General features: G+C 42.2%; 3 protein-coding genes across 3 annotated transcripts; 1 reads left to right on the top strand and 2 right to left on the bottom strand.

The window, feature by feature from the left end:
- Nucleotides 1–1,125: 1,125 nt before the first annotated feature.
- LOC112638591 lies at nt 1,126–1,638 on the bottom strand. The gene has a single exon (XM_025410586.1). It carries the CDS (start codon nt 1,636–1,638, stop codon nt 1,126–1,128), a length of 513 nt encoding a protein of 170 aa, XP_025266371.1.
- A 4-nt stretch (nt 1,639–1,642) lies between these two features.
- On the bottom strand, nt 1,643–5,467 carry LOC112638592. The gene is made up of 4 exons (XM_025410587.1): nt 5,037–5,467; nt 4,647–4,920; nt 2,200–4,109; nt 1,643–2,036 (listed from the first exon to the last, which is right to left on the bottom strand). The coding sequence occupies exons 1-4, from the start codon at nt 5,465–5,467 to the stop codon at nt 1,643–1,645; spliced, it is 3,009 nt and encodes a 1,002-aa protein (XP_025266372.1).
- Nucleotides 5,468–24,499: 19,032 nt separating this feature from the next.
- Nucleotides 24,500–26,557, top strand: LOC105249112 (ATP-dependent DNA helicase pif1-like; the record flags this gene model as incomplete). The annotated part of the gene is made up of 3 exons (XM_025410588.1): nt 24,500–25,035; nt 25,151–26,105; nt 26,351–26,557. Coding segments are annotated over exons 1-3 (1,698 nt in total), but the record flags the coding sequence as incomplete, so codon positions are not given.
- Nucleotides 26,558–26,985: the final 428 nt, after the last annotated feature.

Below are 26,985 nucleotides of genomic sequence, written 5' to 3' on the forward strand. Positions count from 1 at the left end.
AATACGGGAGCCCCGTACCCTGGACCGGATCGTCCGTGGCTTGACGAAGGGCTTCTGGACGTCGCACGCAGCCGATCGGGCACGGCTGAGGCCGTGCTCTGGACCAGAAGCAAGGATGGAAGAGGAGCTCGGTAGGCTTCGATTGCCCAGAGTGCGTCCTGTGGCTTCTAGCGTCCCGAGAGTCGGGACAGGAATAAGTACCGGTCTGCCGGAGCGGCCGCCTTATATACCCGGCTAGCTACCCCCACTCGATATCCCCACGCGGTCATGCGCGTAGTAGTGGGGTAGGCCGCGACTCTCAGTCCGCGGCTCCCAATTCCGCGGCTCGGTCGAGGTGCTCAATCGGCGGCGCTTGGCGCCAAATTGGCGCCGCGCTGTTTCGTGCGCTAGTAACGGCCTAGCCGTTACATCACCCCCTTGTTTCACGGGACCTCACGGTCCGGCAATCGCTTCACGGAGCGTTGGCGGCCCCGGTGGTCGAAACGGACCACCCAACGCCCCGTAGTGGTCTGCACTCGATACTTCCGGGCCTGGTGTGCGGCGAAGTGCGGGACCTCGGCTATCTCACCGTCCGGCATGTGGACCCGGACCGGTGGAGGCAGGGTCGGATCGATGGTCACCCGAGCCGACACCGCGCAGATCGACGGGATTACCGGTGGTGGTGGCGCGACCGCTGTGCCGCTTGTCACGGCTGGAGATGGTGCGGTGGTCGGAGGCGGTGCGGTGGTCTCGGTGGAGGTGGGGGCGACGCGGTCCCGGTCCTTGTCGCCGTTACGGCTGGGGTTCGGCGGGTAGGCCGTCGTCGCGACGGTGCGGTGGGCCTACGTCTCCGGGTGCGTGGTGGTGGCTCGGCCAAGAAAATTGCCGATTTTCGGGCCTGGTCGCGATCCGACCGTTGGACCGTGGCCCCGGGCTTCGGTGGCGGTCGGCGTTCTTCCTCCCGCCATTCCCTCTTCCTCTCCTGCTTCTCCCCTTCTGAGGAGTCTTCGGTTTCGCTCCCGAACAGTTCTTGCATTAACTTGCGCTTTGCCATGCTGAACGGATAATAAACGGTGGAGCGCTCGTCTGCCTTATATACCCCACCGGACTGGGCCGAGTGGTGGGGCAATTGTTGGACGGGCCTCCTTATTGGTCAACGCCCGGGGATGTACTTTTTAGGTCGCGAACGTGTACGCGGCGGTGCCACCTACCGGAATCGTCGCGTAAATCCACTATAACCGGGGAAATAATCTTCTGTACGGTCATTGGCCCCTGATAACGCGGCGCTAGCTTAGCGTTGAAACCCTCCGATTTGTCGCATATCGGATGGTCCCGTTTCCATACGCGGTCCCCTATTCGCGGTCGCCAGTCGCGCCTGCGCAGATCGTAATACCGCTGTTGCCGTTGGAATGCGCGAGTGAGATTTATGCGCACGACTTCGAACGTGTCCTCGAGAGTTTGTCGGACGGTTTCCGGGGCGGTAGGAGTCAGGGGCGGTCGCCGATCGTCCGGGTGTGGAAGCGCGAGTTCCCGACCGTGTATCAGAAATGCCGGAGTGTATCCGATAGCTTCTTGCCTGGCCGTGTTGTAGGCAAATTGTAATTGGGGTATGTTTTCATCCCAATGCCGGTGTTTCTTCCCCACGAATTGCGCAATCATTGTTTTAATCGTTTGGTTGGCCCTTTCCAGAGTTACATTGCAGGGTATAGGCCGGTGCAGTGTGATGAGTGATACCGAATGCTTTTAGCAGATCCTGAAAGGGACGCGACTTGAACTGCGTGCCATTATCCGATACTACTATGTCGGGACACCCGTGGCGATATATCACGCGATTTGTGACTTCCCGAGTTACGTTGTCGGCGGTTGCTTGACGCAACAGGACTAACTCCAGCCACTTCGAGGAACGGTTCTGTGCTGAGAGTAGCCAGGTATGCCCTCGGGTGGAGCGTGGCAGTGGGCCTACCAAGTCTATCGAGACCTGTTGCCAGGGAGCGTCTATATTTGTCGCGTGTAGCCGTCCTGCGGGTAGCTGCTGAGCGACCTTGTGAGCGGCACAGCTTTAGGCAATTTCGTACGTAACGGGCTACGTCTCGGTACATCCCGGGCCAGTAATACAGGCGAGCTACTCGTGCGAGCGTTTTCGAAATCCCTAAGTGGCCGGCGATCGGGTTGTCGTGAAATCGGCGCAATATTTCTAGTCGGTCTGGAGCAGCTACGCACCGTTTCCACTGCTCGTGGGCGGGAGTCTCATGGAAATCCAGGCTATGCAGGAGGTGGTGGTAAAGCTTGCCCTCCTGCAACCGGAAGTCTGGGTAATCTAACGGGTTCTTTCGAACGCCTTTACTAATTCGTTGGTACCATGGACACCCTTTAGCCTTCTGAACCGCGCTACTTTCAGGCTGTCGAGACAGCGCATCGGCTACTTTATTAAGAGCCCCTTTTCGGTATCGGATGTCGAAGTCGAACTGCTGTAGTTCGAATACCCATCTTCCCAGGCGACCGGTAGGAGCTTCGAGTCGCTGTAGCCACTTCAACGATTGGTGGTCAGTGACTACCGTGAACCGGTATCCTTCGAGGTAATCTCTCATTCGGCGAATTGCCCACACTACGGCTAGGCACTCTAATTCGGTGGCACTGTAATTTTTCTCGGCCTGATTTAACGTCCTACTCGCGTAGGCAATTACGCGTTCCCCCTGCTCTAGGTTTTGGGCGGCGCCTAGACCCTGGGTACTGGCATCAGTTTGCAGGATAAAAGGTCGGTTAAAATCTGGGCATGCTAAGACCGGGGCCGTAGTGAGCATGTCTTTTAGTCGTTGGAAAGCGTTTTGCTCTTCGCCGGCCCAGGTTAATCGGGTGTTTTTCCGCGTGAGACGCGTTATTGGGGCCGCGATGGCCGAAAAGTTCGGTACGAATCTTCGATACCATGAGGCCATCCCCAGAAACTGTCGAACTTGGCGGACGGTGGTCGGCGCGGGCCAATTCTTAATAGCGCTCATTTTATCCGGGTCGGTACGGATCCCTTCTTGGTCTACAATATGACCTAGATACTTTAAACGGTCTCTACAGAAATGGCACTTATCGACATTCAGCTGTAACCGAGTTTGTCGTAATCGCCGGAAAACTTCCTTCAGATGCGTCAGGTGCTCTTTAAATGTTCGACTGACGATGATAATATCGTCCAGGTATACGAGTACGTGGAGGTCTAGGTCTGGGCCTACGTTGTCTAGAAGTCGCTGGAAAGTGGCGGGTGCCGAATGAAGGCCGAACGGCATTATGCGGAACTGTAAGAGACCCCGCCCGGGTATTGTAAACGCGGTAGCAGGTCGGCTATCCGGATCGAGAGGTACCTGCCAATACCCGTCTTTAAGGTCTAAAGTCGACAGGTACTTCGCCCCCCTTAGCTTATCCAGTGTGGCCGTGATATGCGGCAGAGGATAGGCGTCTTTCTCCGAAGCCTGGTTCAATTTCCGGAAGTCAATACAGAACCGAAAAGCCCCGTCCTTCTTTCTCACCAAGACCACCGGGGAGCTCCACGCACTATTGGAGGGTTCTATTACTCCGGCTTCCAGCATCTTATCTACCTCGGTGTTTATCACGGCTTGCATGGCCGGGTTTCTGGGGCGGTATCTCTGCTTAATCGGTAGGCCGAGTTTTAAGCGGATAGTGTGCGCGACACGGTCGGTAGGACCTCGGATTGACCTGAATTTCCGCAGTTCTCTCTCGAGAAATTGTCTAAATTGTCGGTCCTCTGTTTCAGATCTGGGAGCAATTCCCGCCGAGATATTGCCGGTGATAGTCGATACCTGCGGGGTAGGTGCGACTTGATCGCGCGGCGGGGCCGGTATAGTCATTCCTAATTTGGCCCATAGATCCGTGCCAATGAGCATGGCACTTCGGGAAGCCGGCATGACCCGGAACCTATGGTCAACCCCGATTCCTCCGACCCTTACCGTGAGTTCGGCGACGGCTTTTACCGTGGCCTCGGTGCCGTCGGCCAGTATTATAGGTTCGTCCACGTCTAGTACCGGTCGCCCGGCTGCCTCCATTCTTTTCGCAGTTTCATCGCTGATGAACGAGATTTCGGATCCGGAGTCAAGTAGTGCCCATATCGCGACCCCCTGAGCATGCACCTGAATATGTGGCGTATATCTTATTCGGAAGCGGGTCGGAGTTCGGCCGCCTTGTCGCCGACCCGTGGGTCGTTTCCCGACGGGGGATGACAGTCTCGCGTCAAGACACCGTCTTTTCCGCAACGAGAACAAAAGAACACTTTTTACAATTACATGTATATTAATGTATACATATGTTTATATATATATATATATATATATATATATATATAAACATATGTATACATTAATATACATGTAATTGTAAAAAGAATGTAAATATGTAGATATGTAAGTAGGAAAAATATATATAAGCATAGTTATGTATATATAAAGCTCCATATACTACTTTATATGATCATATTGCAGCCTTATACTACGCAAAATCACCAACTTCAAACAGCTGTAACTCAAAAACTATAATTTTTCAGACTATGTGTCCATTGATACTTTTGATCTACGCATCAAGAACTATCATATGGCAAAGTTTCAGAAAATTTCACCGAAAGCCATTTTCCATAAGGATTCTGCGGGGTCCTTTCCTAGGGGGTCGTTTACAGTCGAGGCGAGTATGCCCCCGCTGTTTACAGCGCCAGCAACACATGTTCCGATCATACAGTACGGTGGCCACACTGGCTTCAGGAGCTTTCTTAGTTTCCTTGGCACTATCTTTGCGGCGTTGATCAATTGTCTCGTGATAATTGTCTCCGCGGCCCGACGGAAAAGCTCGGATATCGTGGTAATCTCGTCAATTCGCGCGTAGAGCTGGAATTCCGGATTGGCATTTTCGTAGAGCTGGTCGATTTGTTCTTGGGTAGTGTAGCCCCCGTAGCTCTGCGCATCATCGTTAAGACGGTTGTCGCGTATTTTCGGAAAGATTCGTTGGGTTGTTGCTTCTGGCGCTGAATTTCTCGCTTTAATTGGCGTTGGTACCCGCGGAGCAGGTACTGGTCTTTTAATTCCTCGCAGAATTGTTCCCACGTGTTCCAGGAGGATCGACAATTTCTATACCACAAAAGCGCGTCGCCACGTAACAATTCAGGTAGTCCGGTTAATAAACGTGACCCTTCGTAGCCGTAGGCCGTATTAAGTTCCTCCACCCGTTCGAGGAACGAGAGGAGGTCTTTCCCGTCAAAGTGCAGGCCACATTTACGCATTTGATTTAGAATCGGGGCCGAGTCTTCTACTGGTGGTTCCGGGGTACTGGGCACGCTCAGGTAACGATCGTTTCCGGATTTTGCCATCTCGGCGTTTTCAGCGATAATGTGGTCCCGAAGACGTTGGCGGACGATATCAAAGTTCCCGGTGGTGTCTAACCCGGCCGCGGATAATCTAGTAGTAATCTCGGATTTATTCAGTCGGTAAATTCCCGAGAGCATGAGTGTGCGAGTCGGAGCCTCTAACGGTCGGGTCCCTGTTCGGGCGCCATGTAACGGAGCACCTTTCCCGACGCCGCGGATCGGCTCGCCGGAGTCAGGGTTCGGGAGAAGGGGAGGCTCAGGCTCGCAAAACACCACACAGTTCTGGGTGAAAATATGTTTATTTTAAAAAGAAAGAAACAGATAGATGAGAATTTCGGGTAAACCCGTACAAATATGTTACGCTTATTATTTACAGGGAGTCGCGACGGAGCTGTGGATGCGGCTTCAATTATACTAAATCTAATAGCTAACGGGTATGACCTAATACTAATCGAGATATTTACAATGCTTATTCTACAAACGCGCGGACGGTTCTTTCGGACGCGGACCGCGGAGAAACCAGGGGTGGTCGCGTGCGGCGTGGCAGGGTCTGCCAACCGAGGTCAGCTGAGGACAGGAGAACCCGTCCTCCGGGTGACGTACACTGGTGCCCCGTGATACGTCGGGATACTGGACGTCGGTAGCAACCGACCGGGCCCGGTAGCAACCGGGCTCTAGATCAGGGGAATTTAATGGGACCCCCCAGAAGCGATGTCGCGACGCGAAAGTCCTAATGGGTGGTCGCGTGCCGGATGGCACGGACACGGGCCTAGCAGGGTCTGCCAACCGAGGTCGGCTGAGGACGGGAGAACCCGTCCTCCAGGTGACATACACGGGTGCCCCGTGGTACGTCGGGATACTGGACGTCGGTAGCAACCGACCGGGCCCGGTAGCAACCGAGCTCTAGACCAGGGGAATTAAACAGGGCCCTCCAGAATAAACACGCGGACGGTGGACGAGCGGTTTGACGGGCGGCCGTAACGAAAGGTCGGTTGAGGATCTGGTAGGAGGAAAAAAAAGAAAGACCAGTTTATTTCGCGACAGTATTATTCCGCGGAGGGCCGTGAGGTGCCGAACGGGAGGGGCGGTCGATGTCCAGGAGGCGTGGGTACGGCTGTCCTCTGGGAGCTGCGGTGGTCCCCTCAGGTACCGTGGATCCGGCTGTCCTCCAGGAGTTACGGCGGCGGTCGTTCCTCAGGTACGGTGCTCGTCCACGTAGTCGGGGGGGGGGAAAGGGCCGTAAGAGGGGCCCGTTGTTACCGAAGCCATGAAAACGGCTAGTTGTTCCAAGAGCCGTGAAAACGGCTAGTTGTTCCAGGAGCCGTGAAAACGGCTAGTTGTTCCAGAAGCCGTGAAAACGGCTGTTCGGATGCCAGGATGCGAGCCGGACAGTCCGGACGTCGGTTGAGACCGACCGAGTACGGGAGCCCCGTACCCTGGACCGGGTCGTCCGTGGCTCGACGGAGAGTGGGTCGGAAGTAAGCCGGACAATTCCAGACGTCGGTTGCAACCGACCGAATACGGGAGCCCCGTACCCTGGACCGGATAGTCCGTGGCTTGACGGAGGGCTTTTGGACGTCGCACGCAGCCGACCGGGCACGGCTGAGGCCGTGCTCTGGACCAGAAGCAAGGATGGAAGAGGAGCTCGGTAGGCTTTGATTGCCCAGGATGCGCCCTGTGGCTTCTAGCGTCCCGAGAGTCGGGACAGGAATAGGTACCGATCTGCCGGAGCGGCCGCCTTATATACCCGGCTAGCTACCCCCACTCGATATCCCCACGCGGTCATGCGCGTAGTAGTGGGGTAGGCCGCGACTTTCAGTCCGCGGCTCCCAATTCCGCGGCTCGGTCGAGGTGCTCAATCGGCGGCGCTTGGCGCCAAATTGGCGCCGCGCTGTTTCGTGCGCTAGTAACGACCTAGCCGTTACAATTCAAATGGATTTATCGACGCCTAACGGGTCTTTGGCTTATCACACAAATTGGATTGGCTTTTGACCGGACAGTGAATGATGAGAGAGAGTATGTGTGTGTTTTAAATTCATTCAACTTCGCTTACCTTGAATTAAACCGTTATAAGACCATTCTTTTACTATCAAGTTGCAAATCTTTTACAAATTTTTTTCACTATCTTACCGACTCAATATTTTACTTTCCATTACCGGCCCCACAATGTATACAGCCATGACTCGTCTGACTCTTGCACAAGAGATTAAAGTTTAACGTGTATCATGTTATCATTTGATCATAATAATCAGTGTATGAAAAATGTAAAGAAGAAAACTATGAATCAATGAAGATACAGAATATTATGCATTATTATGCGTAATATATAATGCGTTATTATGTACTACTTATTTTTATGTTATAATTTTATTTTTTCATATTTAAATAAATAAACGTCTTATTGTTGTCTATAAATTACCTAAAAAATTTAATGCATTGATTAAACGTGAAAATGATAGATTGCCTATTAATAGCGAGACTGAAGTCGTTTATAAATTATACTATAAAAATTGTAATACGTCATATATTGGCCAAACGAAAAGACATTTAGGCACTCGTGTCAAAAAATATTTTAACGACATTAAATTGGATGAAAGTAATTTTTCTGTCATTAACAAACATAAATTGGAATTTAATCACGACTTTAATTGGTCAATACCGGTTATTTTACACAATGAAAAACATGTGAGGAAGAGAGAAATTGCTGAAATGTTTTTTATCAAAAGTTTGACAACATTATTAACTTACAAAAGGACATTGAGAATTTAAACAATATTTATGATAGACTAATAAAGTTTGTTTTGTCTTTCTCTGTTTCATGGAGAGGTTGATGTGATGAAATCTTGACAGTGATTTCCTTATTTCTCACAATATAATAGTTAACTAAGATATTGTATGTATATAATTTTCTGTTCACTTTTTATTTGAAATTACTGTAATTTATTTTCTGTTTATAGTACTGGAAACAATTTTTAGTTCACTTCTTAAGGACCAAAACCCATAGTCGGAACGTTTTGATACATTGTCAACCAAGAAATGCCAGTGTGGTCGATTTAAATTTCGTCTCCTATTTTATTTACTGGCGACAGGAATTTAACGTTAAATAAATAAAGCTTTTTTCAATCTGTTGCACACTATTCACAGCTTTGTTTTTCATTTATTTGTTTTAACTTACTAAATTTTACTAGTCTTATTAATCTTATTTGCTTGTACAGTTATTTGTTGCGCATTCAAATAAGGATTTTCTTGAATACAAAATCTAACGGACGCTATCAATTCATTGAAGCGATGATGTTCTATAAAAAGGAAGTGTGATTCTTTTTCTGTTTATTAAATAATCCCGTTTAAATTAATTGTAAAGTAAATTAATTTGTAACGATGCGCCCGCGCCTCGTTCCTATTTGTCGTTATTTAATAAAATATAATTACTTCTTTATTCGCTTAATCGCACCCGCTAACTTCCCGCTATCTCGCTCACAACCATGCATGCCCGTACGCTTCCTCGCTCGCACGCTCGCTGTCTCGCTTGCTTTCATCGATTGCTCTCATCGCTTTGCACTTGCTGTCTCGCTCTCTCCCTCTTGCTCTATCCGAATATTCGCGAATTTTCGCAGTTGTGCCCCACCTGAGTGATTCGCCAGGTAGGGGAATCTCCGGCCGGTATAAAAGCCGACACGACCAGTGCATCGAGGCCAGATCCTGACCAGATCTCGCCCGGGCCGAGGTGCTCCTCGGCTCGACCAGGTGTCTCCAGTGTCGGTCATCCCATCCCGCTCGAGGCGTTACTCGATCCGCCGGGTGTCTGCGGCTTCCTGAAGCCGATCCTGGTCGAGGTGTCTCTCGATTCCCGCCAAGTAACTCCGAATCCTGTACCAGTTCCGGTCGAGGTGTTCCTCGATCCACTGGGTGTCTCCGGTTTTCCCGGATTCAGTCCGAGACGACTTATCGCCCGATCCACCGGGTAACTCCGGTTTCCCTGTACGCAGTCTCAGTCGAGGCATTGCCCGACTGCACGGGGTGTCGCCGGCATCTCTGAGCCGTCCTGACAACCAGCCCCGTCGACGATACAACACTAGTCCAAGGTTCCGTGTCCGTCCCGAGTACCCGTCACGTTTCTGTAGATTAAGTCTGCATTTCCGTGATCGTCCGATACTAGTTATACGCGTTTCTCGTCCATCCGTTGTATATTACTTACCCGCGCAAGACTTACCGTTTTCGTTTGTACACCGGATATTATTTTCAAGTTTAATCATTGTACGCACAATCACATCGACATTTATACTCTCACATACACACCTTGTACATAATACATTCATTCAATAAAAACACATCTAGTTTTGAGAAAATGTTCGCACAAGTTGATTTATTTCTCCCCTTTTGCTCGAATCCTATCCGACGAGCCGTTCCGGAGCGTCAAGAAAAGCGGACCGTTTCAAATTATTTTGCATTATACAAATGAGTAATTGAAATAACTGAAAGGATCACCGGAGGATTTCCCGAGCCCCGAGGAAGTCAGGCGGGGCAAGGAGCGTTTGATGCCGAGAGTATTTCTCTTTGTGGCCGAGAATTTCCGGGACCCATACAGCAGAATTACGGCCGTGATAAGAATCGGCCCGTGAAGGGCGCGACACGGCCCTGCGCCAATTAGATTCGGCTAGGAAAACCGGGGGAAACGATCGCCGACGTTTCTCCCGCGGACCGCACGCACCTCACTGTTCGGCGGACTAGCGACGCAAAAGGACGCAGATCCCGTTGAAGAATACCAAGAGCTTTTTTTGTTGACGATCTTCGAGGACCATTCTGGTGAGACGAACGATCTTTCTGTAAGGCCAACAATTTCGCTGCCGCTCGGGTGAATTGTGTTGGGCCCTCGATTTTACGTATCAGATAATATCGATTATTCGCGTTTGTCGCACGTGGCCCATACGCCATTAACGTCTCCGTTCTTTCGCGATTTTGGGAAATACGCGAATAATAGAGGTGCCGAGCGATTCGTCCGAGCTTTTGTTACAGGACCGCTGCTTCCCTGGGAAACGTCGCCGCCACCAGTCACCGTATCATATTTCGCGTTGTCGTATATTGTAAATTGTCCGCGTTTTCGTGAGATTTATCGTCGTTGTGAGCTTATTTCGTCGTTATTTGCATAATCTGTGCGTTTCGGCTTTCGTAGTTTGTCGGAGAATCTTTATGTTTCGATCGAAACTCGTCGTATTAACGTGACGTCATTGTATTGCACCGTACGCCCTGCCGCATTCCATCGCGCGGGGCTCGCGAAGTATCGATTGCCATCAGGTAAATCTCGGGCGGGCGAGAACAGTATCGCGGGTGCGATTAATTGCCGCACCCTCATTAACCCGTCGGCTAATAATCTATTTGTCTTTCCCGGCTTTTCACAATAGACACGCATCGACCGCGTGATCCATGCTCTGTCTCGCTCGCTCTTGATCGCAGCCGTGCGCATCGATAGCGCTGTCCTTGTCTCGCTCACGGGACTCGCCGTAATATAAGACGCAGTAAATGAAACAAATTTCACTGAATTGCAACTGGTTGTGCGCGTGAAATTATGTCGGAATGACAACCATATGATTAAATACATTTTTTATTTTATTCGATTTTCTTTTCTCGACAAAATATATGTTACGAATTTTTATGATTACTATTAGTTTTTTCTCAGTGTTACAACCGTTCTCGACCTCCTCTCCCCCGCTCTCCGCGAACTCCACGCCTCTACCGACATCGTTTGCGTGAGCTACCGAGATTTCGGGCCATCACGATTGGCCCTTCGATTTTCTTTACGATTAATTAGCGTTTCGCGCGGCGCGGATATTCGCGCCTCGTTCAGAAATTCTTGTTCTTTTTTTTTAGTACGACCGCCGAGTCGACGGAGGGTGATCGTGCCGAAGGTGTACCGTGGACCAACACCATCGGTTCTCTTAGTAACTTCCCCGTTCAGAAAAAAAAAAGAACTTTCACTTGAAAAAAAGCGTTAAATTCTCGTTTATACGTCGTATAGGCGTGCGTTATTCGGAAGAAAAGCATTTATTTCGAGTTAGTTCAGTAGTTCGCATCATCGCATGCTATCTTGAAAAAAAAGCGTTTAATTCTCATTTGTACGTCGTATAGGCGTGCGTTATTCGAAAAAAGAGCATTGTAACGATGCGTCCCGAAACGCATCATTTCCCAGCGAATACCAGCCGGAAGCTGCCGCTCGACGACCACCAGTCGGGCAAAGGCAGGGGGCTGTGTTCCCATTTTTTAAAGCCTTAGTAAAATCCGGGTAGGAAGTCCGACAGAACGCCGTCGGCCGTGAGCCGCCGGTTGAGAACCGCACGCAGGCATCCCGAGCACAGTCACCGGGAGCCGCCGACTGAGAACCCGCGCGCTAATAGGCCGTTATTTTTTCCGTCGCCCGGTGGAAGTAAACAATAAATACGCCGGCGCACGTACGTAATTAGCGGTATAAAACGGGCTCCCGGTGACATCGAAGATCAGATCCTTCCGATCCTCACAAGCAAAAGCTAGTCCGAAGGCAAGCTTAAGCATAAAGAGAAACTCCGAAGCGATTAACACGAGCCGAAGGTAGTGCGAACGCTGCCTTAGCCAATCGATATCGGTTGTGCGCCGATATTGCTCCCTTTTCCAAAATCCAAATTAAGGCGTCGTACCACGTCACGAGGTGGAACCTGAGCCGCCTCCGACGCTAGCGTTACGACGCCTACAGTAAAACCAAAATCCATCAAGAGGAGCTAATTTCGTAAATTAAATCCCGATAAGTTAAAGCCGAACAACTGAAATACGGGTACCGCGATAAGAACCGGCAAAAGAAGCGCGATAAAAACCATGCCGCCGAACGCCGAAGAAACGCGCCCTTTAAACCGGTGCATTGTAAAAACGACGATTCTCCGTATTAAAACTAAATTCGCGGATTATTCGATAATAGCCGCCGAACCAAGCGCAATTATAACCCGCGACTCCGCTGGAAAGCAAAAGCAACGTGCGAATTTAGGATCACACGCTCGGTGCAATCGATATATCGATTGCCGGCCGCGCGCTCGATCTTCCTCGCGCCACGCGAAACACGCACACACACACAATCATTCGTGCCGTCCGATTTATACATACACACCCACACACACACACACACACACACACACACACACACACACACACACACACACACACACACACACACTTGTATACACTATACATTACAATAAAATACATTTTTACAAACATACACAGAGCCGACGGCTATCCGTACTGCGATCCGCGCGAAGCAGCGACGTTATAGCATTTATTTCTAGTTAGTAGTTCATATCATCGCATGCTATCTTGAAAAAAAGCGTTCATTTCTCGTTTGTATCTCGCATAGGCGTGCGTTATTCGGAAAAAAAGCATTTATTTCTAGTTAGTTTAGTAGTTCATATCATCGCATGCTAAATTGAATAAAAGCGTTTATTTCTCGTTTGTACGTCGCATAGGCATGCGCTATCCGTAAAAAAAGCATTTATTTCTAGTTAGTTCAGTAGTTCGCATCATCGCATGCTATCTTGAAAAAAAGCATTTAATTCTCGTTTGTACGTCGTATTAAAAAGCATTTATTTCTAGTTATTTAAGTAGTTCATATCATCGCATGCTATCTTGAAAAAAAGCGTTCAATTCTCGTTTGTACGTCGTATAGGCGTGCGTTATTCGGAAAGAAACCATTTATTTCTAGTTAGTTCAGTAGTTCGCATCATCGCATGCTATCTTGAAAAAAAGCGTTTATTTCTCGTTTGTACGTCGTATAGGCGTGCGTTATTTGGAAAAAAAGCATTTATTTCTAGTTAGTGCAGTAGTTCGCATCATCGCATGCTATCTTGAAAAAAAGCGTTTAATTCTCGTTTGTACGTCGCATAGGCTTGCGTTATTCGGAAAAAAAGCATTCATTTCTAGATAGTGTTACGTCCCGCAATTAAAATTTTTCTAAATTTTTATATTATACTATATCGCCTATTAAAATTTTAAAATCTATATTTGTATTATAATCTCTACTTATTATCATCATATAATCACGCCAATCTAACGTATATACAGGGTGTCTGCTAAACATGCGGCAAAAATTCAGGGGGTGATTTATTGGGTTATTTTAAGACTTTTTTGTTATCTGATGATTTTCGAAAAAATGCTTTGTTTCGAAAATAAAAGCAATAAAAGTTTTTTGACCAATTTTTGTTTCTCGAAGACGTTGATGAATTCTTTCCAAGGTTTTTCTATCAGGAACATTACGGTTGGGAAATCGTTCAATGTACAATTGCATAGCCCGTAACGAATTTCCATCGGCAAGACCATACATGAAATGCATGTCAGTCATCTCAGCGTTCGTATAGCGATTCATGAACACTAACAAAAGTTTAAATATCAATGGCAAATAAACAAATTTTGTTATTGTTTTCAACATCTGCACTAGCTTGCTACGTTTATTTAGACTACGTTAATACTTGAAAAAAACCTGTATCGCCTGTTATCTATGGAATAAAAAAATTGGTCATAAAACTTTTATTGCTTTTATTTTCGAAACAAAGCATTTTTTCGAAAATCATCAGATAACAAAAAAGTCTTAAAATAACTCTATAAATCACCCCTTGAATTTTTGCCGCATGTTTAGCAGACACCCTGTATACAGGGTGGGCCATTTTAAGTGATCCACTCAAATATTTCGGAAAATAATGAAAAATCAAAAAAATGTTTCAGATAAAAGTTGTATGGCTTGAAGGGGGCTATCAGATAGTGGCAATGATTTGACCTTGGAGAGTCATTTGAAGATGATGTAAAGGTAACCTTCAATTTCTTAAATGGAACTCTCTATTTTTTATTACATATTCGTATAGCTTATCTCGAGAGCTTTCCAAAACACTATAATAAAGTATTTCTTCATTGAGTACTTTTCGAGTTATGAGGCTTGAAATCATTTCTTAATTTTGTATAAACCGTAAAATATCTAGTAAAATATTCATTTTTCGATTATCTTGCTTTAATACTTTTATGTACAAAATAATGAGAGAAATCAATTGGTGTAAAAAAAACACATAGTTGTTTCAAAGAAAACATATGTAATTGTTAATTGCAAATTACATATTTTTTCTTAAAAATAACTATATGTTTTCTTTACACCAATTGATTCCTCTCATTATTTTGTACATAAAAGTATTAAAGCAAGATAATCGAAAAATAAATATTTTACTAGATATTTTACGGTTTATATAAAATTAAGAAATGATTTCAAGCCTCATAACTCGAAAAGTACTCAATGAAGAAATACTTTATTATAGTGTTTTGGTAAGCTCTCGAGATAAGCTACACGAATATGTAATAAAAAATAGGGAGTTCCATTTAAGAAATTGAAGGTTACCTTTACGTCATCTTCAAATGACTCTCCAAGGTCAAATCATTGCCACTATCTGATGGCCCTCTTCAAGCCATATAACTTTTATCTGAAACATTTTTTTGATTTTTCATTATTTTCCGAAATATTTGGATCACTTAAAATGGCCCACCCTGTATATATACATATATATATGTTGGCATATACGGTATTCTACAATTATATTATAGGGCAAGGTACATATACGAATATCGTCAAATGTATAATACACTAGTGATTTTGATAAATCACTTATTAAAAAGATATATTTCAATATATCTCAATATAAATAAATGAGAAAAGATATATCAAAAGATATAACTGATTTTTTCAGTTATTTACAGAAAATCTATATTATAGATTTTTTCGTGATAAGACTTGCTAGTTAGATTTATGCAATTGTTTCAACTGTGATTGCGATCTTTATGTCATGTTTATATACCAACAAAAATTATATGTAGCATAATAATTTATTATTTATAAAATTCTGAATTCATTTCATGAATTTTACATTGAAAAAGATAAAATTTAATGATAAATATATTTAAAAAAAAATATATATATATATTGTGACGTGACGCTTTTTAAGCTCCGTCACGATTTCCCTGCCGAGGGAAAACAGCGTGCGCGGAGTCGTCTCTCGCGCCTGAGAAGAGACTACCGTTACTTATTATTCAATTGTCTAGACCTATTTTTTAGCGGAATTTAAGACCCGCGATTCGAATACGGCTACTGTGCGTGCGTGCAAGCTCGACAATTTGTAAAGGAAGCTACCGCAAGATACCGAGGATACCGAGGATACCGAGGATACCGCAAGAATAAGGTCAAGTAATAAGGTCCCGCGCCGCCGCTCTTTATAATGTAATTGGAGATTAAATCTGCATTATTTCAGATTGAAAAAAAGAAACGGCAGCGAATCCAGACGACGGTGCTGAAAGCAACTTTCCAGGCAGCCGACTGGAAAACAGAAATCTCGGAAGGAGACGCGGATACGGTCTGGCCAGCCGGTCACGTCCCCGAGAATCGGCATCACGAATTACCGTCGCTTATGAATACTGGGCCCCTACGTAAGGGCAACGCCGTACAACATCAGCAACTTTCGAGGGGGCGGAGAATCAACCCCATTTTTCCCGAAATTGACAAAATGCGCGGAAGATCGGCGCGGGATTCGAGGGCCTTGCGAGCACAGACGAAGATCGTCCCTGTACGGTGAGCTAGTGTCCTGTGCACATCAGCAGAACCTTGGAAGAGACGACCCTGAGGGAGCCGCCACCTACAATAATTGTAAGCCGTCGCACAGGTAGCCGATTAGTAATTTTCCTCCGGGATCAGCTGGTGTCATCGTGCCGAGATACCGTCGCAGGGCGGCTATCATACCGTAAAGATTACCGTAAAATCTAATACTTGTACCGTAATTATCGGACGCCAGCTGTCCCCGGGGTCGCGGATTTGTCCCTCTCAGGGGTGTTCGTGCCGACAGTCCGTATTATTGTGTATCGTTTCCGTACCGTTTAAAATTGTACCACTTCTATTAACATTGTTTTGTATCGATACTCCGAGCGTGACGCAGTAATTTTTGGTCGAGTATATCGCATACCGGAAGGCGGGATTTGAGCGAGTAATTTCTTCGCGAGCGTGTGTTACCGAAATTAAGAAAACAGCTCTGCAAGAACATTACCCTACGCGAAATCTCCGCCGAAAAGTATTACCGTATCACTTGTTTGAAATTTCCGTTACGCGAACGTCGAGCTATTGTTACCGAAACAAAAGGTCGTGCTACGACCGTTAGATCGGGTAAACAGTTTCCGTCTACCTCTTTGAAAATACCGTTAAATAAAACTTTTGTTTTCCATCAAAACTTTGTCGAAAGTCATCGTTAATTGCCGTAAGAAAAGGTTCGATTCGAGTTATATCGAACTTATATAAAATACGTATACCGTCTATTTTGGATTAGAATTCTGTTCATTCTTAGTTGTCTATTGTTCTTTACCGTTAATCATTCTTGGTCGTAAAAGTTACCGTCAAAATTGTATGAAAATTTAGGTTCGATTTATATCGATATTTAGCACGAGGCTCACGGCTCCAGGAGTGTTCGTAAACCATCCGCGCATAATAGTCTGATCGTAAAACTCCTGTACTAGCTGGTTACCGTTAATTACGTGGATTACCGCCATAAAACTAATTGATAATTATACCGAAATTTGTCAACAAGACGAACGTCTCGACGTGCGAGCTGAAATCGGACGTAATTCATTCTCAAGTTTTGTCAGATATTTTGTCGCTAATGTTCACTGCTTTCTGTTACCGTAATTATTGAGAGACTAAAACTATTTCCATACCGTTTTTTTCCTTTTTTTTATTGCCGACTCAGAGTCGATATTTCAAGTAGCATTTCTGAGATTTTTGGTATCTGACTTTCGCATCAGCCGTTATAACGTGGCCTTTGTTTCCGAAATTCATAATATAACCGTTATCTTTCGAAATTTATCTGCTCTCTTTTATTATTGTATTTTGTGGTTTGCTTTCTTGTATATTTGCCGATATATTTACCGATTTTATATCTATTATACTAATTTCCTTCATATTATATTAAATTCGATTATACTGTTAATTGTGTGTGTATTTTAACTTTATAATATGTGTAATTATTTGTGAACAAAATAATTGAGTATTAGTCATTTCTTTCTTCTAAAGATTATCTAGCGCTCTCTCCCCCTTACTGTAAATAATTCGCAAAGAACTCTACCCCTCTGCCATAAACTGAGCTTACCACTACCGTTTCGATATCGTGGCGCGGAAATACCGCGCCTGGCGCCCATATCCTATCTCCTTTTTTTTTGGAGATCCTGATACCGTACGTTACCGCCATTTTGAGATACCGTTACCGCCATTTTAAGATCCCGATACCGCCAATTACTGACCCCGCCAAATTTGCACGCTACCTTCTCGGGAGCGGCGTTCCGGAGGCGGGCGACGGCGTCGCAATATATATATATATATATATATATATATATATATATACATATATAGGTATATATATATATATATATATGTCATGATATTCCTCTTATATGTTAATGTTCCTCTTATAAAATTAAATATTAAAATATTTTCTTTTTAATATATTAATGTTATACATAATACATTTCAGTTACAGATTTTTACAATATAAATAATTCATGGGGGGGGGTTTTTAGTGGGTGCAAGCCCCACATAACCCTGGGGCCGACCCCAAGATATGCGCCGTAGGCATTTTTCCCTCCGGCATCAGGCAAAAAAAAAAAACGACCGATACTTTCTCAATAAAAAAAGCATTCTAAATAATTTTAAATTTAAGTTTTGTTAATTGCTTCAATTAAATATATTTAATATTATTTTTTATATATAAAAAAAATTGTAGGACAATGTGGAATCGAACTCAAATATTCAGCGTAAAAGACCGAGCGTTTTCCGCAAAGCTACCGCGTATAACTGAAATATGTTTTAACATTATCAGTATTTATGGTACATATTTGTCTTAAATTATGTAGTTTTTTAGTTTTTTTCTTACAAATTAAAAACATTTTAGACTCGATTTCCATATTTTTCTATTTATTTTTTATTATGCTTTATTTTATCTCAAGGATAGAAAAGGGAAAAATATTAATTTCGCTGCATTTATAATGGTTTCAAATTGAATGTAGTTTATTAAAAAGTAGTAATAGTAGTTTATTAAAAACATATCGCAAAAATAATACTTATTTTAAATAGAAATAAATCGACCAAAGTAGCCAAAACTAGCTTTTTTGGCTAGTCGATTTTATTATTTCGTTCCTGTTAAAATTGATACTAGCGGCTATTCAAGAATTTAATTCTTAATATTTTAATATTTAATTTATTCATTTATAATTTATGGATATATAGAAAATGGACATCAAATGATGGCTTCACTATAGTCAGAAAAGTGGATATATATATAGTGTACGCGGGAGTATGTGAGCAAACGAGAAGATAATAAGAGGGAGCGAAATGGTAGTAAGAGTGAGCGAGATAGGAATAGAATGAGCAACAAAGACTCAAAAACCGATTCTTTCTTACAGTCTGGCATACTATTTCTCTCTCGCTCGCTTCTGTTATTGTTTCACTCGCTTTTACATATTCATATACTGTCATATTCATCTCGTTATCAAGCCTGCCGCTGGCAAGCAACCGCTGACAAATTGTGAGAAATAAATAAATTAATCATTTTAAGATATATTTATAAGGGTATGCGAGTAATTTTAACGGAATAATGAAAATTTTGCGATTAAAACAACATCAAACGCAATATCAATCGGATAAATGTAGTTAAATATATATAATCAAAATTTTTATTATCAGATCAATTAAAAATTATTCGATTTATATCGTGTTTGATATCATTTTAATCGCAAGAATCTCAATAATTCATTAAAATTACTTTCATATCAATAAAATAAAAAATAGGAGTTTCAGTTTTTAGTTTATAATCTCGTAAATTGCGAATGGATAGAGAAAGTGAAAAAGCCGATTGTAAGAGACTTCGGAATTCTTTGATGATAGGTCATCTCGCTCGCTCTCAACGATGATTTCGCTGTCGCTCTCGCACTTGACAGATCGTAAAGATAAGCGGACTCGGCTTCCTCGCGAATGTAAACATCTTATAAAATAAAAACTGAAACTCCTATTTTTTATTTTATCTATTTGAAAGTAATTTTAATGAATTATTGAGATTCTTGCGATTAAAATGATATCAAACACGACATAAATCGAATAATTTTCGATTGGTCTGATAATAAAAATTTTGATTATATATATTTAACTACATTTATCCGATTGATACCGCGTTTGATATTGTTTTAAAATTTGTCGTCATTGTCGCAAAATTTTCATTGTTCCATTAAAATTACTCGCATACCCCTATAAATATATCTTAAAATGATTAATTTATTTATTTCTCACAATTTGTCATCGGTCGCTAGCGGCAGCCTTGATAACGAGATGAATATGACAGTATATAAGTACGTAGGAACGAGTGAAACAATAACAGAAGCGAGAGAGAAATAGTATGCCAAATTGCAAGAAAGACTCGGTTTTCGAGTCTTCGTTGCTCGTTTTATTCCTGTCTCGCTCACTCTTACTGCCATTTCGCTTCCTCTTATTATCTTCTCGCTTGTTCATATACTCCCGCGTACACTATATATATATATATATATATATATATATATTTATATTTATATATATGTCATTTTATTGGTACATATACATATATATAAGTGTATAAAACGACCGTATGTTCATGTTAGATTCATTAATTATTATGAATCTCAAAATAAAGTACGAAACATTATTGCGTATGATCTTTTTTTCATTTTGATAATATTTATTATTGGAGTAATATACATATATATATTTTATTAAACTACTTTTATTGAAATTATTAAAACATTAAATTTTATGTGAAATAAAATAAGCATTTTAATTTTATATATATTATACACGCATATACATATATATATTGCTTCATAATATATGCTAAAGTGAAAAAAGATCACGCGCAGTTAATAACATGTAATACAAATTAATAAATGTATATGTTTCGTACTTTAGAGATCCACAATTATGGATCTAGCACGGACATGAACCAATCGGTCGTTTTACCGTGGCAGTGAAAAGTGGATCCGGCCATCCGGCAGTACCGCGCCGTAGTACCGCAGGCCGTAAAATGGATCCAGTTAGCGCCACTTTATGGCGGGGAAAAAACGTCCCCTAAAAAAGGGCAGCGTGACCCCCCTCAGTCTTCTCTCTGGTGATATATACAAAAAGATCCTAAGGGACAGCGTAAAAGAAAACACGACGAGTACCAAAAAGATTTAAAAAATAAACGAGAAATCAAAAGAAAAAATTATTTTAAAAATGCTGCCCGTGAAAGAAATCGCCGACGAAAATTTAGACAAAATCATCCCGACTCAAAAAAAATGTACGACAAAAAGTACAACGCAAAACGTAGCGAGAAATCTATCGTACAAAGGTCGAAGACGCTGGAGAGATTGAAGGAAAAGTTCAATATTGTCCGATCTTGGCAAAAATGTTTTAACTGTCCAAAACGCTCAGAGTTCTTATTCGACGGATGGCGAGGAAAATTAATAAACCGGCGGTGTGTGCTCGATTGGAAGCCGAACAAATATTCAAGTGCATAATAGCCAAAAAAACCGTACGTCAATGCAGCAAGAAAAGTATTTTCGTATTTGAAAAATGCTACTGAAGCTGCCCTATTGCGATTCAATGAATGTAAGAGATTAAAATATCCAAAAAGCGATCGAATTAGAGCAGTTTGTGGCTCATCCAAACATACTTCGTCTTCCGAAGCATACTTTTGTGATACTGCTTACAAGCAAGGGAAAAAGTTTAAGTTTGAGCAACCTCTCATAATGGGATAATCCTCTCCTTATGCAATTCTTATTAGATAACAATAGTAAAAAGGCAAAAACATGGCACTGTGACGAGAAAAAATGCCTCATAAATTATATTTCCGTGAAAAAGTATGTGAAATTTTTCGAACTGTTTGAAGGAGCTACTTTAAAAAAAATAATGAATTCTAAATTCATGGAGCGGCTTAAAAATTGTTCCGTTTCACATACGAGTAGTAGATTGGGATCCTCCGGAATGCTATGCGATTCCGAATCTTTGCAAATCATACTTTGCAACGATAAGCACTTTATTGCCTCATTTTCTTCGCGTGAGGAATATTCGAAGAAATGTCTACAAATTAATAGAAAATTATCAAAAGTTTCATTATCTGTTTTCAGCTTTGAGATTCGTCAATATGGATAAATTGCTTGAAATTTCCAACGATGCAAAGCTCAAAGCAAGATTTTATAAAAAAATTCGACTGATGTTAGTTTGGACGAGGAAAAAATTTTGTCGCGCAATTACGAAGCGTTCAAAGTTATGAAAAAGCGAGTGTTGGATACGCCACGTTTCCCTTGTATCTCTTGCGAAAAACTATGTGTGAGTAGTGACGTTTCTGTGCTCAAGAAGTTGAGAAAAACAGTAGAAGGATCTTTTTGAAAAAATCTGATGGCTTACGTAACAGAACGCAATAGCGATACTGGCTTCATTTGTAAGCTATGTTTGGGCAAATTCCGGAAAGGCATGTTGCCTTCTACTTGCGTTTTGAATAATCTTGCCGTAAAACCATTACCAGACGTTTTGTCGGATTTCAATGATTACGAAAAAATGTTAATCAAGAGAATGAGCAACTTCCAAGTAGTGCAAACAATGGACACTGTTTCGAACAAACATATGCCACACAGACAAATGATCCGTAAAATAAAAGGTAGAACATTTCATTTGCCTCTGTCTTTACAAGAAACATTGGATAAGGTATGTCCTCCGGAAGATCCTATAAATTTGAATCACGAGTTGCACATCCTCGTTCGAGGTATACCCAAAAAGTCTAAAGTCGTTTGGGAAAATTTGATGGATATTAATAAAGTGTATAAGGCTTTACAATGGTTGAAAGACAATAATCCTCACTACTCGGAAATTCATCTTCCAGCGTCGTCTGATGATCTATTGAATGATAAGTTGCAAGAAACAGAATATCCGATCGTCGATGACGAAGACGATAATGACGAAATAGACGAGGTGGTTGAGGACACTGTACAGCACAATAAAGATAATAATAATGACCAAACTGTTTTGAAACGTAAGTCTTTTCTGACGCAAATCACCGAAGATGCAGGTATTAATGATCAGTACACAATATAATGCATGCGAAAAGTATGGTAAACAAATCTGCACTCAAACATTATCAAATGTTGAAAATTGATGTTCCAGTAAATAAACGTTATAAATATCTGGACGTCATGTGTTTCCCCGATTTATATCCCGAGGGTGTCAATGGACAACGAGAAGATAGAAGTTTTGCATTGCCGAACTATTTATTTTCATCAGAACGCGATTGATGTCGAAACACAGTAGATTCAGATTGAATTTGCAGTATCTGTTCTTCCTTTTCAATGATGCGAACGACCGACAATTGAAAAACGATATTTATTATACGATGATGGTTGCTAACGCGCGAGAGAGATACACTGTCGGTAGATACTTGAACGAATTGAAAGACGAACAATTGGAATCGAATTTAACGAGTATTTTCGTAAAACTGAGAAATACGGATCAGTTTTGGCGACAACCGTCCAATAATGTGAAATGCATGATTCTGCATTACGGGCCAGCGACGTGGTTTTTGACTTTGAGTCCTAGTGAATGGAAATGGTCCGATTTGGGTGAATATTTACGAGATATGAATCCTGATAAAGAGAAGTTGAGCATCAGCGAACTAATCGTATACGACCCTGTAAGCACGTCTAGATTCATGTGTATAAAATTCAAAGCCATGATTGATTTCATTTGTTCGGCCGATAATCCAATAGGAGAAGTCATTCACTATTTTTGGTGACTAGAATATCAACTAGATATATCCAACACATGCATTGCATGATTTGAATAAGAGATGCACCTGTGCTAGGAAAATCATCGGATGAGGAAGTTGTTACGTTCATTCGAAAATACGTGACGTGCGAAATTCCAGATGAAAATGTTTCGCCAACGTTGTACGAAACGGTTAAAAGTGATCAGAATCATAAACACAACTCGTATTGCATGCGCACAAAGAAAACTGAAAAGAATATTTACAGAAAGTGTCGATTCGATTTTCCTCGGCCAGTTACGGAAAATTTCGTTATAAGAGACGTTGTCACTTCGATAATGGGTAGAAAAAATTTACGCAGTAAGAGCAGGTTGTACGATCTTCCTCGCAAGAAATCGGAAAGGTTTATCAATGATTATAATCCGGCTATCAAATTGGCCTGGGAGGGAAATATAGACATACAATTTGTTGGAGAAAAATCAGAATTTTTAAACTCGTATTTAACCAAATACACGACAAAGTCGGAAAAATGCAACATAGACTTTGCAATGATAGAATCCAATAAGCCCTTGGCATCGAAACTGTGGAATGTTGCGATGCGTTTTTCGAATCACAGAGAATGCGGTGCTTTAGAAGCTGCGGATACACTATTAGGGAATCCCTTGTATGGTACGGACAATGATACCATTGTCAAATGGATCGACGTTAATGAAGTGAGAAACAGAAAAGTTAAAACATTTAAGGAAATTAAAGCTCTCGATGAAAATTCTACGAATATCTATTGTCCGTCGTTCATCGATGATCACTATCCAAACAGATCTAAAGAACTAGAATCATTGAATTTGTACGATTTTGCCAGATTCTGGGAAATTACGAAATAGATGCCAAAAAGTGATAAAGTTGAATGTTACAAACTGACATCGGATTTATTTTTAATAAAACGAAAAAAGTGTTATTTAATAAACCATTATCGATTTAATGTAAAAACTGAACCCGAAAAGTACTTTTACTTGCTGCTTCTTCTGTTCAAACCATGGAGAGATTTGAGTAAACTCAAAGGTGCGTACGAGACTTACACGGATGCCTTTAAGAATTCAGAGTCTGCATTGACGAAGGCAATGAAATATCACGAAAGATTCGAAGAAATACAGAAAGCTTTTGAGGACGTTACTGAATTGATCGAAAAGCGCGAAATGATCTGAAAACAGCAGATGGAGACAAATCCGATGACGATAAACTGGATTGCAATCCGATAGAAGCTGACGGCGCGATAAAAGATCTGGAAGATTTTGGCAAGGTTGACGCCCCAAGGTTAATTTATTTATCGCAAATGATGTCGCGATTAAACGAAGACCAGAAAAGAGTCTTCGACAGGGTATGCCAAGTTTTACAAAATAAAAATCAGATTCTGCGATTGTACGTAAGTGGCGAGGGTGGTACAGGGAAAAGTTTTCTTATTGAAACGATCAAACATTGGATCACAATAAATTTGGAAAAAACGACTGCGATATCTGCTTCCACGGTTATCGCAGCATTCAATATCGATGGCTTGACAATCCATAGAATGTTGCAGCTACTTGTCACTCATGAATCTACGTCAAAATACGTGCACTTGTCAGACATGGTTTTGAAAACTTTGAGAGACAAATTGAAGAATGTCGAACTATTTATAATCGATGAAGTATCCATGATTTCGAACGTGACACTTATGTTTATCAATCTACGATTATGTGAAATCTTTGATTCGACAGATACGGATGATGGTTTCTTTGGCAGAAAACACATTCTCTTGTTTGGAGACTTGTTGCAGCTTCCTCCTGTAAAAGGACAACCTCCGTTCGTTAAAATGTCTCGATCAGAGATTCAGAAGTATTTAGGTACCATGGATGGACCTGACTTGTGGAGATTGTTCGATTACGACGAACTCTTGATATATGAATATGCGACAAAGATGCGACGACACATATCGCGATATACTTTCTAGAATACGAATAGGTCTGCTAACGGATTCTGACATCAATGTTCTTGAATCGAGAAACATAAATTTCAAAGAAGGTAGTTGCAACGAAAGATTGAATGAACTTTGCACCTATATGAATCAATTACCGATTGATACGATATGTTTATTACCCATGTGTTATTTGTGCAAGGTTTTGAACACGGCAATGCTCAATAGAGTCGACGGCGATGAAATTCTACTAATAGCGGAAGATGATGTTGACTGTGCTCCAACAATGAAAAAAAAAGTACAAAAAACCTTCAAAAAGAAAGATGATAAAGTTTCAGAAACAGCTGGCATTGAAAGAGTAATAGCGATTAAAATTGGCGTTAAAGTGATGATTCGACGAAACATTGACGTAACTCTGGGACTTGTCAATGGAACGATAGGCAATGTAGTTGCGGTTAATCGTGCTGCTGACGGAAATCGTATTTATTCCATCAAATTGGCTACTTCGGATAACAAAGAATTTATAATAACGAAAGTAGATATTAAATTCGAGGTACTCCACAAAATAGTTGTACATCGGAAACAATTTCCATTGTCCCTCAGTTATGGAATAACTATACACAAGAATCAAGGAATTACATGTAAGAATGCAATTCTGGGAACGACTGCATTCAGTGATGGGCAAGCCTACGTAGGTTTGTCAAGAGTGAGTACATTGAAGGGCCTACATTTGATAAACTTCAATCCGGCATCGGTTAAAGCACACTCGGGAGCCATTGCAGAATATAATCGACTGAGATCTTTGTTCAAATCTCAGCTACCACAAATCGATTCGTCTGAGAAAAAGGCTGTAAAAGTTCACGAACTTCGATGGGCCATACCTAATTATATTGATGATGTACAGAATTATGGTTGCGAGGAACCAGAAAGTGTAGTTACGTGGAAAATATACGGCCTTCGCAATGACGATAATGTTTCGTGTTACGCAAATGTAATATTGCAGTGTGCGTTTCATTGCGTGCGTATCAGGTAACAAATACTGAAAAATAAAACATCGAACACATTGATTGATGCTACATGCGCGTATGCTGAGCGTAAATGTTGCAACGTTCAAGCGGTTAGAAGATCTGTCGGAGAACGCTTCGAAGAACGAACACAACAGATGCTTCGGAATTTTTCACGGCTCTAATGTCGACCTATTCTGAAATAAATGATGTATTGGAACTCGAATTGCAGCACGTAACATGTTGCTCGAATGCCAAATGTAATTACACGGTAGCTACGCTGGAAAAGAGTTGTTTGCTAATATTACCTATACAGTCGACATTAAAAAGGAAAAAAGGTGTCACGCTACAAACTTTGATTGATTCGGAATTTTCGAAATGGGAAATGATAAACGGCAATTGTAACGAATGTAAGGGTACTGTTCTGAAAAAGAAAACCGTAATTGAATCGACTTTATCTTAGTAATACAAATCAATTTATACACTTTTATGAACGGTGTTTCCAAAAAAATTACAACAATCAGATCAACGCCGTACCGACGAGTAATATCACGATTAATAAAAAAAAGTACAAGGTAATAAGTGCTATATTTCACGAAGACGAAGAAATGAATCGTGGTCACTATACGTGTATGTTGAGAGCAGACAAAAAATCGGAATGGTATTACTCTAATGACATGACAGTTATCAAGAAAAAATAGCCCAAAGGAGCACAAAGGGCGTACATGTTATTTTTGGAGCAGATTAAGTAAATTTGGAAATAACTGCATTTAATGACACTTTCTTTGAATGAAACGGAATTCCTTTACAATATGTTTACGCGCACCTTAATAAATCATTGAAATTGATAATTAAATTTTATTTTTC

This window comes from Camponotus floridanus, unplaced genomic scaffold, assembly GCF_003227725.1.
Source record: "Camponotus floridanus strain SB8 unplaced genomic scaffold, Cflo_v7.5 scaffold329, whole genome shotgun sequence".
In the NCBI taxonomy this organism is placed as follows: Eukaryota; Metazoa; Arthropoda; class Insecta; order Hymenoptera; family Formicidae; genus Camponotus; species Camponotus floridanus.